The sequence below is a fragment of the Macrotis lagotis genome, chromosome 1, assembly GCF_037893015.1.
Source record: "Macrotis lagotis isolate mMagLag1 chromosome 1, bilby.v1.9.chrom.fasta, whole genome shotgun sequence".
Lineage (NCBI taxonomy): Eukaryota > Metazoa > Chordata > Mammalia > Peramelemorphia > Peramelidae > Macrotis > Macrotis lagotis.
In genome coordinates this window covers 87,759,600-87,774,318 of record NC_133658.1, presented here as the reverse complement: position 1 = coordinate 87,774,318, position 14,719 = coordinate 87,759,600, and the positions used below count along the sequence as shown (strand labels likewise).

Below are 14,719 nucleotides of genomic sequence, written 5' to 3'. Positions count from 1 at the left end.
CCTATTTATGGCAACTCTAGGGTTTTGGGTTTTTAGAAGTTCTGAAAAACTAGACGAAGTTTTAAAGGCTACAATTGAACAATATGGGACAGAGTGGATTGGAAAAATGGGCCAATTAATGGCCCAAAGAAGTTATTTCCTTGTTATTCAACTTAAACCCATCTCCATAAAATAATAATAATAATAATAATAATAATGTATATCAAGGTAAGGAGGTGTTAAGAGCAAGTGGGAATCATTGCTATCAAAATAAGATAAGGAATTTGTTTTATGATTTTAGTTTTTGACTCCCATAGCATACATAAGTGCACTGGGCAGAGCCTGGGAGAGTGTTGGCAGTCTTCCAGGGATGAGCCATGTGAAACATTCATCCTGATGATGCTTCTTTCTTTCTTCTCTCCACTCTCATTTTATATTTCTTTTAGCTTCTTCATATCCAACCTATATATTTGTTAGCAGACACAACTCTTATAGGTTAAAGTCTGTCCCTTATTAGAAGGACAAACCAGAACTTAATGCTTACTACCTGGACCCCCTTGGGAAAAGCCACCCAACTCTTCTGTTTCTCCTATGCCTTTTCATGAAACGGGAAGTGACTTTGGTATCTTAAAAGACACAAACTGATAGCTTCTGTGCTAAAAAAAAAAAAGGCTACAGGTAGAGTTTTGGTGATGATTTGTGCAGTTTTCACCCAAGGACCAGTCTACTTAAATTCTCTCCTCTCTAGTTAGGTTCAAGAGGATGACTTTTTTTTTTTACCCCATTTGGAGAATAAGCAAAGTTGGTTTAGCCACTATAGCTTAATCTTGGCAGGAAAGGGGAGGGTCTTGACGGACCCCTTTCAGTGAAACCAACGAAAACGAATAGAATTACAAGAAAATGAACTATATTGAGATACGACTATTTTTAAAAAAAAATCTTCAAAGGTCACGTTCCCCAGATTAAGAGCTCCCCGACTAGGGGTCTCGGGTCGCCTTCGAGGATTGCAGAAGAGCCGGGAGAGGAGGCTGGAGGCGGGGGACGTGGCCGCCGGGGCCGCGCCTGCACCTCGGGCCTCCGGCCGGCAGGGGCGCGCGCCGGGAGCGGAGCGCACCGCACCGGAGCAGCTGGGGCTCGGCTTGCTGCGCGGGGCGCCTGCGCCGAGCGGCGCTTCCGCCCTGGCGCGGGTCCGGACCAGGAAGGCGGGGCGCTGGGGCGGCCGCCGCGCAGGCGCCGCCGGGTTCCCACTGTGTGGGGCTCGGGCCGCGGGGGTCCGGGCTGCCAGCCCCCGCCCGCTTCCCGCCCCAGCCGGGGCCGCTCCTGGCACGAGGATGGGCATTCTTTTGTGTCTCCGGGCGCGGACGGGCCCCCTCCTGGAGCGCCCCCCGGCCAGCCCTTGGCCTCGGGCCGCGACAAGTCCAGCTCTGCTCGCTCCGGGGCCGCCTCCGTCGCCCCTCCCCTGCGCCGCTGGGCTGAGCATGCTCAGTCCGCTCTGAATCCAGTCCTCCGGGTTTTCTCCGTGCCCCGGCGGCGGGGCTGTACCTGCCCCCCAGCTGGGGGCAGAGGGCGGGGCCGGGGCGCCCGGCTCCCTTCACCCGGCGGGGCCCTCCTCTGTACCCAGTCTGGGAGTGCGGCAGGGTGGGGGTGCGGGGGTCCCCGATCGGGAAGGCCGACAAGGACGCTCGGGCGGGCTCTGCGGCTTGGGGCCAGGCACTTGACCTGTCTGCCTCGAGGCTCCTCGTCTGTGACCGGGGGTTGTGGGGACCCGACGGGCAGACTTAGGGCGGTGGGCGTATACTCTGTATACATGCATGCATGTATGTACGTATGTGTGACACACACACACACACGCTATTCACTCTGGTGCAGTGGATAGAGCCCTGCTTCTGTTTTTAAGAAGACTTGAGTTCAAATGCACCCCAAGCCACTAAGTTGTAGGCACTTGACCCCAGTTCGGTTAGGTTACCCGGGGGTAAGCATGGAGCCCACCTTTCTGGACTGCTGTGCGGATCCCGTCAGACCCCCAAGCGCTGTCACAGCTGACCTGACCGGAGACTGACCCGGTCGTTCCATTCGAGAAGGTTCTTCGGGTGGTCCCTGGTGTGTGCGTGCGCAGGCAGTTCCCCGGCCTCCCCTCCCTCCCGGCGAGGAAGCCTTTCTCCGCATTTGCGCCACCCTCGCTGCAGAAGCCGGGGAAGCACCCGAGCCAAGCATCAGGCGGCGCGGCACCGGCACCGGCACGGCTTAGAGGCCGGGTCCGCGTCCTCGCTCCCGCCGCCCCCAAGTCTCTATGCGGCTCGGTTTGGGGGTTTCGCGCTCCTTCCCGGAGGGCGCGTGGCCCTTCTCCGGGGCTGCGGCTCGTCACACACCGCCGTCCGGGAAGCTCGGGCTGGGGAGGCCACAGCGGGGGCCCTGCGGGGCGCCCCGTCCGAGGGGCCCAAGGGGCCGCGCCGGGCTCACGGGGGGCGGGGGGGGGCAGGGCCTTCCACGTGACCCCCGCCTCCCCTGACTGGGCCAGCGCCCCTCCTCCGGCCGGGGCCGGGCTCCGAGCTCAGCCAATCCCGCTCCTTCCAGCCCTCCTCCCCTCCCCCCCGCCCGTCGTGGTTGAAGGGAAAACCCGGAGCCCGCGGCGGCGGGGCGGGGGCCTCCCGGGAGCTGCTGAGCATGCTCAGTAGCGAGGCAGGTTCCTCTCTCAAGTAGGAAGCTGGAGCGCTCGCACCGGCGGCGGCGGCGGCGGCACCTCGGGGCGGCCGGGCTCCTCTAGGGCCACACGACCGGGCTCCGGCCGTCCTTCCTCCCGGGCCCCGTGCTCCGCGCCCCCCGGGGGCCCCGGCCGGCAGCACCCCGGGCCGGCAGCCTCGCCGCCGCGGCGGAGGGAAGGGGCGCCGGGGACGTCGCTCGCCGCACGCCCCCCCCCCCCCGGGGCCCCGCCGCGGGGCCAGGCCGAGCCGGGCGGGCCGGCCCCGGGCCGAGGCCGAGGGGGACCCGGGGGGACAGCGCCGGCCCGGCCCCGGCCCGGCCCCGGCCCGGCCCCGGCCCCGGGGAGGCGGTGCGGGATGCCGCCGCCGCCGCCGCCTGGCCCGGGCTCGGCTTGGTCCCTGGCCCTGCCTCCGCGGCCGCGCCGGGCCCCCGCCCGCCTCGCCCTCCGCCGGGGCCGGGCGTGAGAGCAGGGCCGCCGCCGCCCCGTCCTCGGCCTCGTCCTCCCCGCGCCCCGGGGCACCATGCAGGCGCTGCAGCTGCAGTACGAGTTCTTCAGCGAGGAGAACGCGCCCAAGTGGAGGGGGCTCCTGGTGACGGCCCTGAAAAAGGTGAGCTGGGGCCGCGTCCGCGCAGGCCGGCCCGGGGCCGGGGCCGGGGCCGGGGCCGGGGCCGGGCCGGGGCGCCCCCGCCGCTCCGAGCGCTCCGACTCCGGGCGGCTTCTCCGGGCGCCCCGGGCCCGAGGGAAACTTGGCAGCGCCTTGCCCGGAGTCTCGGGGACCCCCGGTGCCCAGCGGGCCGTGGCAGCTCCTAGGCGCTGGGGAAAGGACTGGGCTGCTGGCGTGTTTGCCCTGAGTGATTCGGTTGCTGGCCGGCGCTCACCCGCCGGATCGGATCTCTTCTTGTTTTTAGGAACAGTGTGCCTCCTTCCCTAACTGTTCGGCTTGTCTGTCAGTTATCACTTAGATGGGAAGACTAGCGTTTTTGATATTCGAATTTTGGTTTGACAGGCAAAATTTTCAGCCTACTCTTGGTGATCTGTACTTGCAAACTTTTGGATTTTTTTATATGCAAACTTTTTGTGTTCTGAAAGAGATCTGAAATTAGAGTCCTTTCATGGATGTGTGTGTGTGTGACTTTTGAAAAAATAATTTGTTTCTCTTCTAGTCCTTTTCTTTAGTGTGTTGCACTTAGAAGTTACTTTGTCTTTTCCTTTTCGTTTACTAGCAGCTTTTTAAAAACCATTTAACATCTCTAACTATTGTTCAACCTTGAAACTTAGCAAAGTAACTCTGTTTACTAATTTGTTCTGAAGATACATTTTACTTTTGTTTCTCTAGAGAAGTGAATTGAATTTAGACAACAGTTACTCTTTGATGCTTTTAACTTTGTATCCAATAGTATCTTCTTAATGTTTTAAAAAGTATAGAAAAAATGTTCTCTCCCTACCTTTTTTCCTTTTCTTTTGCATTTGAAACTTACACTTGTTCTTTTCTTACAATGTTAAGTTTAGACCAAAGGGAATCATTTTTTTAAAAGGCCTAAATTGTAGAAACAAATGGAAAATCAAATTGCAGAAGCATTTTAATTATGTGGAAGTCAACTTTCTAGCAGCTTAAAGTATCTTGAACTCAGGAAGCAAGCAAAATTTTCTGAGCAACCAAAACATGTCACAAAGCAGTTAAACTTTTCAATCCAGATAATGTATTGGATTCTTACTTAGTTCTCACTTTACTCTTATTTCATGCATGATTCTGCATTTATTGTGTCAATAAGGCATCCATGCAACCACAAAGAGGGAGTTGATTGCTTGATAGTGAGGAAGAAGGGAGAAAAACTATAAAAAGTAAACAAAACTCATGCTTAGCTGTCTGGAGCCATTAGGAGCAAATAGCCTTACACACCTCAACAACCCCCAAGGGCATTACTGTATTACCACATCGACCCATTATTAAAGTAATGATGATACTGAGTCACCAAGAAAAGGTTCAATTATGTTAGTATCTTACCTTGGGGAGAGTAGAGTGCATCCCCATGACTATAGTGCCAGAGTCAGGGATAAGGATCCTCCTCCTTTTTTCCTACTTGTATGCTTTAGGTCTTACTATCAAGTGGCTTATTTGGGCTAGTCTCTTTTAAGGTCCCCATTAACTAAAAAGCATACAAGCCATCATTCTTCAATGGATTCCATTTAAGGAGATAAGGAAGTATAACTGAGAAAAATATGACCTTCAAATGAGTTGTTTCATTTATCTTAGAAAATTAACTTGTGTGAAACAGTTCATTTCCTGATACTTGATAAACGAAATGTTACAATATTATATTTGTATATGAGAGAAGAGATCAAGTAGGTCACAATTTATGACCTTATTGACCTGACTGTTCAGATTATTTAAAAAAATATCTTGAAATTGGTACTACCTCAAGGGAAGAAAAATTTAGAAAATGACTTTTGAACGTTTCTTTTATGACTCTTGTTAGTTTAAAAAAATCTCCATTTAGCACAAACCTTCCATTTGTTAGGGAAATGTTCTACTTAACTATACATTTTTAAAAATAAATTTTTATTTAAGTCTTCTGTTTCTTATATTATAGTTATTCCAAGAATCTCTTTTGCTCCTCCTCTCAGAGAGCCATATCATATGACAATTTTTTTTAGAGAGAGAGGAATTGGTACAATGATAGAAGTTCAAAAACATATATAACCCTATGTAATCCCTATCTGTCTCTATGAAAGGATAGGTTGGGTGTGTCTCCTCATATCTTTTCTTTACAATCCTTGATTTTTGTTAGATTCACTTTTGATTTTTTTTTGGTGTGTAGCTGTTCTAGTTACATTATTATAGTTAGTATATTGTTTTATTGGTTCTGTTTATTTCACTCTACATCATTTCATATACATCTCATGTTTTGCTCTGTTCATTACATACATTTCTTTCAATACTGAAATATTCCATTACATTCATTTGCCACAATTTTAGCCATTTTCTAATTACTGAGCATATAGTTTATTTTTAAATCTTTGTTATCACAAAAAATACTGCTATAAATATTTTGGTGTCTCTGGGGATTTTATTATTATCAGTGACTTTCCCCAAGTATAAATTCAGTAATAAATTCACTTTATTTACTTAATTCCAAAATGACTGAACCATTTTACAGCTCCACCAATATGGTATTAGAATTATTATCATTCCACAATCTCTCCAACATTGACTTTTGCCATTTTTTTGAGATTTTTTTTGTAAGGGGTTGCCAATTTGCAGGATGTGAAGTAAAGCCTCAGGATTGTTTTGATTTTTTTTTTATTGCTCTCATTTTTAGTGATTTGGAATATTATTTCATGTGATTGGTAGTACTTTGCAATTCTTGTTTTAAAAACTGTTCATACACATTGACCATTATGTATTGAACAATTGCTATTAGATATGATGCAATTCCCTCTCCCCCCCACTTTCCTTCTTATCCTGGGTGCATTAATTTCATCTTCACAGAAGCTTTTTCATGTCATGGAATCAAAGTTATCTATTTTATCTTTTGTAATTGCCATTATTTCCCTTTGGGTTAAGAATACATCTCTTAATAGAATAGTTTAGCTAACATTTATATAAAGTCTGCTCTATGTTGGGTGCTTTACAAATATTATCTCATTTGGCCCTCAAAATAACCCTGTAAAGCAAGTGCTATTAACATGCTCATTTTACAGATGAGGAAAATGAGGCAGACAGGAATTATATTAGTGTTTTTAATTATATCCATATTTATCTATATGTATAGATAATATTCGTATCTGTGTATGGTTAGCTGCTTTGTCAGGTAAAAACCAACCAGGGCAGCTAGGTGGTGTAGTGGATAGAGCACTGGCCCTGGAGTTAGAAGGACCTGAGTTCAAATTTGACCTCAGACGCTTAATAATTACCTAGCTGTGTGATCTTGGGCAAGTTACTTAACCCCATTGCCTTGTAAAAAAAAAACCAACCCCTTTTAGGGAAGGATAATACATTTTGGAACTGATAATGCTTTTTTAAAAGTATAATGCATTTTTAAAAAGCTTTAGTGCTTTTAAAACTAATTTAAACTTTTTTTTTCTGAAATTCTAGTCACCATTATTTATTAAGTGCTTACTATGTGTGAGATGCTGGACTAAGGTTTTGGGGATATTTAAACAAAAGAGATAAAAAATAGTCCCTCTTCCTAAGGAATGTACATTCTAACTGGAGAGACAATGTGCAAAGAATTAGGTTGTTTACTAGGCAAATAGATTCACACAGCCTGTATACAAAATAACTAAAAAGTAATGTGAGAGAGGATGACACTGGTAGCTTGGGGAGAACTGGAAATGGTTCCTAAAGAAATTTAATCTAATCTAATAGGAAGCCAGGAGAACCGTGAGGTGGAGGCAAAGGGGAAGAACATCCCAGTGCAAAGGTGCAGGGAGGTGGTGCCATGGGTGAGGAAGTGCATATATGCTTGGATCATAGAGTTCATGTTCATGGAGGAAAGGCAGGATAGGGCAAGGTTGTGAAGAGCTTCAAGTGCCATACAGAAGAATGTTTGATCCAAAATCCTATTGAACTCATTGAGGAGGGTGACATGGTCAAACTTCTGCCTTGGGAAAAATCATCCTAGAGCTGAATAAAGGAGGGATTGCCATCTTGGGTGGCTGGTTGGTTAGTTAGTTTTAATGGATCCTTATTTTATGTAGTGATTAAATTCTCAGCTATGTTGAAGGAAGTAATAAAATTGAGAGTTTTTTGCATAGGTATTAACACTTAAAAATTTTACAGAGCTTTTGTCTTTATATCTGATGGATTGAGACTATCATATTGTGACAAACCTCATAGTTGTTAAAGGTATTACTAAAGGTAATGCCTTAATTTGGGAGTTGCATAATGAGTTTTACAATTATAAAAGAGGAAAAGGAATCAGAAAACTGTGATGCAGAAATCAGTTAGAAAAGTTTTAAAGCATGTTTGTATTGTGAAAGACAACATAAATTTGTATGTTTTCCTACACCTTACTCTTCAAACCATTGATCCTTGCTTCCTGGCTGTTCCACAAACAAGATACTCCATCTCTTGCATTGATTTAAATTTTGTAATTGTATTAATTTTGAGAGTTGCATTGTGAATACTTAAAATTTTTAAAGAGTATGGAGTCTCCTTGTTCCTACTACCACAACTTTCCAAGGACAAGAGAATTTTTATGATGAGGATATGGTGTTTGGTACTGAGGGCAATTGATGATGTTAGGAGACTGGGAGTAAAACTGAAAAAATCTGGAGCTTTTAGGAAGAAAAAAGGCTTTAAAAGCATAGGAAGAAAAGCTGTGAAAAGGAAGAACACTGTAGGGAAGTTTCATTTAACTGTTTCGTTACAATAATATGTGAATTTGGAAGCAGAGTTTGGTAATTTTGTAATATGAATTACTTTGGGGGTTGAGTGGAGGATGGTAGGGTCTAAGTGGAGTGCAAAAGTAGGTGACCTGATAACATGAAAGACTTGGAAACCATTCAGTCAATAATAAATAATAATAAAAAAAACTTTGGGTGCTAAGCTCTGAAGATACAAAAAAAAAAGGAGGCAAAAAATGGTCCCTGCCCTCAGGAGCTCAGTCTAAGGCAGGAAGACAACAAGCAAACTATTATGTACAAACAAACTATATACAGGATAAATGGGAAATAAGAGAGGAAAGACACTAGGGATTGAGCAAGGTATCTCGAAAAAGATGGAATTTTAGGTCTTAAATGAATTCATGAAAAAAGAGTGGGTTGAGAGAAGAAAAGGGAGCATTCTAGTTGTTGGGGTCAGCCAGAGAAAATGCCACAAGGGGAGAGACATGATTGTCTTATTTGTGGGACAGCAGGGAGCCCAGTGTCACTGGATTGAAAAGTTCATGAACTAGTTAGTGGAAGAATGGTATACAAAGGATGATACCAAAGCTAAACTTAGCTGGGGGGTAGCCTCATGTCCAGGATAAGACTTATAAAACTTTTTTCCTTTTCTTCATCTTGCTCTTAAAGCAAAGTGGACTCTGAGGACTGTAGTTCACAAAGTCACAGATTTAGAGCTGGAGTGAATCTTATCCATATTGTGAATTAAATAGGTTTTATTATGGGCTAACCTTGGAAAACAAATTTCCTTTTTATCACTACTTTTATAGTGAAATATATCCTGAATACTAAATGAATTCTAAACCTTAAGAATACAACCTGTTGGTAAATGGGAACTGTCTCTGGGTTAATTTTTTTCTTTTGTTTAAGATGTGATTAAAAACCTTTCCCACCATATAAATTAACTATTAACTTTTCACTTTTGAAGTTGTAAATTTTTCACTATCATATACTCAAGTAAATGGAAATGAATTATCATACATTCATCTTCCAATTTAATGAAACATTGACATCATTAAATAGTTGTAGCAGTGAGACTTATAAGATAATTAGATAATACAAGCGTAAGTATAAACCATTTGCTGACTTTTTAGATGTAGGCAGCTGGTAATTTAAAATGAAAATTTCTTTTGGGTAAGGTTTAATTCACTTGGTCTTGATGCAAAGGTAACTTTAAAAAAAATTTCATAATTGGTAGTCCGCTTCTGAAACACCACTGATATACTTAGATGTAGAAAGGAAACCTTTAATAGATTCTTGGAAAGGAGTATAATTTTCTTATTTCCAGGCAATAATTAATAATAATAATAATAAAAACTAACATTTACTAGAATTTACTATGTACCAAGGCATTAGGTTGTTATCTCATTGGATCCCTAAAACAACTCTGGGAGCAGGTACTATTATTATCCCTGTTTTACAGGTGAGGAAATTGAGGCAAATAGGTTAAGTGACAAATGTATCTGAACAGGATTTGAATTCAGGTCTTTCTGGCTCTAGACTGGCATTCTCTCCACTTTGCCACCTAGCAGTCCAGGTTTAGGGCAGGATGTTTTACATCAGAAAAAGAAACCTATGAGCAATAGTAAGGCAGAAGACATTTTTGAATGAGTATTTATAAGCCTTTGGGAATTGCAACTAAACATCTTAATCTAGAACAGATGGTATTGCAAAATTTCAATTAAAAAAATATTTAAACCCCCTGATTTTGTAACTGGAGCACCATGTTATTGTCAAATACAGCCCTAATATATATATATATATATATATATATATATATATATATACACACACACATATACATATATGTATATATATATCATACAGAGTTGTTTGGAAGTTTTAAATATTTTATTTCATGTAATTTTGTGCTTTTGGGACATCATTTTACCAAAAAATATTTCCAAATTCCTGTAGCAAATAACTCCATGATAATAGGTTTCATTTCCAATGGTTTCTTATTTTTTTTGTCTATATCTCTCCTACTCTCTTGATTAAACAAATTTAGAAATGACAAAAATTTCTTAGTTAATATATCAGAAAGAAAATAAATGATCTTTTATGCAAAGAGGTGAAGAATGAGATATACATTGAAGATCAATTGATGGAGTTTGCTGTGTTTGAATATACTTAAGGGAGTGCTTAGAGTCTGGGGCCTGGAAATTATAAGGAGAGAAAGAGCAAATAAATAGATGAGCAGAAAGAATTTCAGAAGGGGGCGTAACAAAGCAGGGTAGTGTTGGAACTACAGTGTTAAATTTAATAGTACTTTTTAAAAAGCTATATGGTTTCATAATCATTTTGTTCTGTTCTTATATGTGGATTGTTCTTACTTGACAAGTTCATATTAATTTTATAAAGTTGAAAATTTGTCTCATTAAAGATAAAAAAGTATTTTAAGGAATGATATTTTAATGCTCATATGGTTTATAATAAGCTTTTTTACAATATTATTATTATAATCATAAGTAACTTTTCCTAGTTGGTTGTATATACATCATTGTATGCCAAAAACCATTCCAAATTATCCCCAAACTACCATTTATTATAGCTTCTTAGAATTTCAGTGTATAGTGGGTTATTTGCTAAATAAATAACCAACCTTTTTTCTTAATGTCTTTTCTATGGTAGCTGTAGTTTACTCAGCAAATTTGTATTCTCTGGTCATGCTCTTAATAGTCCTATATTTTTAAAAGGATTTTGGAATGAATAGACTTCTTCATAATACTCTTTAACCTAACTAAAAAATTAGAATGCAAATATGTTTATATTGTCAACAAAATGCTGATTTAAGAGCAAGACATGGATAAGAAGAGCATATTAAAAAATCTATTTTGAGTTTTATAGTAAATGGGAAGCACTGCTTAGTCATTTTTAACTGCAATTCCTTTTGAAATGCTTGAGATATTAAATATAATTAGGATTAAATTTAAAATGTCATTGCTCATAGAATTGAAATGTATTTTTGCTTGGAGTTTCAGTAATATTTTAAAATAGTATTAGAAGTTCTCAGAGTAGGTAGATAACATCTTTGCTACCAATCCTTTCTACTTTGATATATAATTGATGATTGGTTCTTATAGGCAGAGCTACACTAGGTATTCTACTAAGTACTAGAGATAAAAAGAAAGACAAAAGACTGTCTGCTTTCAAGGAGTTTACAATCTAATGGAAGAGACAATATGAAAACATCTACAGACAAAATATTTACAAGAAAAATTAGAGATAATCAAAAGAAGGAAGTATTGAGGAGGATTAGGATTTTCAAAGAAGGCAGGATTTTAATTGGGCCTTGAAAAAAGCCAGGGAGTACAGAAGGTAGAGGATTCTAGGAATAGGGGCCACCAATGAAAATGCCCAAAGTTTGGAGATGGTGTTAACTTGCTCCAGTCTCAGGAAAACTAGTTTTTCATGTAACATTTTTAGCTCTTTATTCATTGATCACATTTTATTTAAGTTTGAATCCTAGATAATTCCACACTATTCAAACCAGTATATTGGAAACCTTTTAAAAATTAATTTGATAATTAAGCACCAATTTTCTTTGGAAACTTTATTCAGTTATGATCTTGGGATTTTAGTGCACGAGTTCATTACAAATCTGTATCATAAGATTTACAATTCCATAAAAATTGGGTTATTTAAAACAGCTACAATTTGGGTAAATTATGTCTTTGATTATTCAGGTTCTTGATGTTATTGCCCTAAGCAATCAACAATTACTTTGATATCACCTTTTAACAATTTATTTATTGGAGGATAGTACAAGAGATACAAAAGTATGTAATTTAATTTAACAGTTATTTATTAAATAGCCATTATGTGTAAGACAAATTGCTGGTGATAGGCATATAAAGTTGATAATTCCTTCTCTTGAGGAGCCTGAAGTTTACTGGAGATGGATTGGGGGGGGTGGAAATATAGCAATCTAAGTATAGTACAAGGTAATTTTAGGGAGGAAGGACGAATACTAGAAGATCAAGGAGGAAGTGGCACTTAAACCAACAATCCCTGGAGGAAGATAAGGATTCCATGAGGTCAAGATGAGGAGGGAATATATTCTAGGCTTGGGGAATGACCTGAATAAATGCTAGAAAGGGGAAAAGGATTGTCATATTTTACATACAGCTTGTGGTTCAGTTTGGCTGTTCACAAAGGGGAGGGAATGCAGTGAAATAATGCTAGAAAGAAATTGGAGTCTGATTGTTCAAGACCCCAGAATGTCAGATCTAGAGGCATTGGGAAACTTGTGAAGGTTTTTGAGTTGTGATATGATCAGATCTGTACCCATGTGTCAGCTTTGTGGAAGGTGGAGTGGAGGGAGAAGAGGGAGACTAGGATAAGCAGGCGAGATGTATCCAAACCAAGAACCCCTGGGCCAGCTTAGTCAAATCATTTAATTTCTCAGTGCTCCAGGAATCTCTAATCTGCATGGCAGGAGGGAGTTCCCTCATCTGGGAGTTCTGTAATTTTAGGATGCAGCTACAGAGATAGGGCCTTCAATTGCTATCAACCAAAGCAAATTAGCCCTTTACAACTTAAGAGTCTTGGGGCAGTGATGGTCCACTAAATAGAAACAGGGACCATTAACTATATTTATGTATAACTCAAAACCACATATTGATATTATCTGTAGTCTATTTTATTTGTATTTTTTGGTTAATATTTCCCAATTACATTTTAATCTGATTCAGGGCTCTCAGGAATGTTGCCCATTTGATACCTCTGGCCTTAAATGATTTGCTTGATTCACAAAGCAATATGTGTCAGAGGAGACACTTGAACTCGTGTCCTCTTGGCTTTGAAGTAGCTCTCTATCCACCATGCCCCAATGCCAGGCATATGTTTGGCATATGTCATATGTCAAAATATGTCATGTGTAAATATCGTGGGAGAAAAATCTTTAAATGAAGTGTTGTTTTATACAAACTAAAGGGTAATATGTCCTTTTTTTTACTTTATGCCTGCTCTTAGGTTTTGCATGAGAGTGTGGGTGAAGCTGGTTACAGTCTGGTTACACACTGTTTTTAGCAGACCTTTGTAAAGAAAGGGGCTGAGATAAATAAATGAAATTATTCTTATTATGTGAATTTGGCAATTGTCAGTGTATATTAATAGTGATTTTATGATTAAAAATGCTAATGATCAATTGTTTTCTTCCTCATGAAAGGCAAACTGTTTCAAGGTGTTGTGTAGTTCATTGAAAGTCTGTAATAAATCAGCCTCGAAAGGAGTTTTCTGAATCTGACTTTGAAAATTTCCTTAAGCTTTTCTAACATAATGATATTTTCTTATCTCACCATTAGACTGCAAGCTTCATGAGAAACTTTTGTTGTCTCCTCAGTGCTTAGCAGTGCTGAGCTGACTGATAGAGATATAGTTCCCATGAGTATGTATGTGCTGTTGGGCATATTGTTCATTTTGGGGGGATATAGCTAATAACTTGGGTCTTTCATGCTGACTCATGCTAATTAGCATGTTGGAAGTCAAATTAACAAGCCTTTATTAAGCACCTACTCTATGCCAGTGGAGAGTTGAGACAAGGCAAGCCTGAACAGAGAGCTCTGAAGAAGTGATCCAAGGACACTCTCCAGAACTTTGCTATTTTGTGTGCCCTCATCAGAGAAGGTTCTGTGCTCAAGGAACAAAGCAGACCCTCAGGATCTCAACAGAAACTTGAGATGTGTACATTCAGAGCCATCCACACTCCAGATGATCACATGAACTCTTTGTGCCCAACCTGTGGTCGAGCCTTCCGAGCTCACATTGTCTGATGGGACACAGTCGGACACACTGTACCTTGACCTAACATAGTGAGGTCATGTTGGGCCTCTTGGAGAACAAAGAGCACCACCAACTTGGTGCCAACTGTAGTGCTGAGTGCTGGAAGTACCTAGGGGAAGAAATCAATCTTATAAATATATTTTCAGATTTGATATTTGCTGGAAAAACTCTTAGAAGAAAATGTTTTCCATTTAGTAATAATCATAATTGCTAGCATTCATATAGCATTGTAAATGAGATAGCTATCTCATTTAATCTTATTATTCCTATGGATTTTTATCAAGTTAGAAAGTATAGAATATAGTCAGTGGTATCAGATACTTACTTGGGTAAGTCACTTCACTTCTGTTTGCCTAGGGATAATAATGGCACCTATCTTCTAGAATTTTTATGAGGGTCAAACTGAAGCTTTGTTAAGTGTGCTTAGTCCAGTGCCTGCAGGCATGGAGCAGGCTCTGTGTAAACTTTAGCTCTGTCATCCTTTGATCCATTGTTTCCAGCCAAGTTAGACACCAATGAGGTAGGGACTGTCACCTCCATTTTACAGATGAGGAAACTGAGGTATAAAGGCTAAGTGACTTGCTCAGAGTTAACACTACTGTGTGTCTGGGGCCAGATTTAAACCTGAGTAACCTTGATGTCAGACCCAGCTCTCTGTCCAATGTGTCACCTAACTGCATCTAATGTTTATAAGAGAAATTTCTAAAAGTTTCTATAATTTTTAGATACAACTCTACTCTGTACAAATAAAATCATCAGTTCACATTTTTATAATGGGTTAAACATCTAGGAAAAATAGCATCTTTACCAGGTTGTTGTGAGAATCATGTGTATGTGTATAAATAACCTTGCAAACCTTCAACTATG

At 41.5% G+C, this 14,719-nt stretch overlaps 1 protein-coding gene across 2 annotated transcripts in view; it reads left to right on the top strand.

Moving 5' to 3' along the window:
* Nucleotides 1–3,168: 3,168 nt before the first annotated feature.
* The window catches only part of SOS1 (SOS Ras/Rac guanine nucleotide exchange factor 1), a 180,315-nt gene continuing 168,764 nt past the window's right edge, over nt 3,169–14,719 (top strand). For both annotated transcript variants that reach the window (XM_074204280.1, XM_074204271.1), the window contains exon 1: nt 3,169–3,287. In XM_074204280.1, coding sequence (XP_074060381.1) covers nt 3,201–3,287 — 87 coding nt within the window. In that variant the 5' untranslated portion in view covers nt 3,169–3,200. The remainder of the gene's footprint in view (nt 3,288–14,719) is intronic.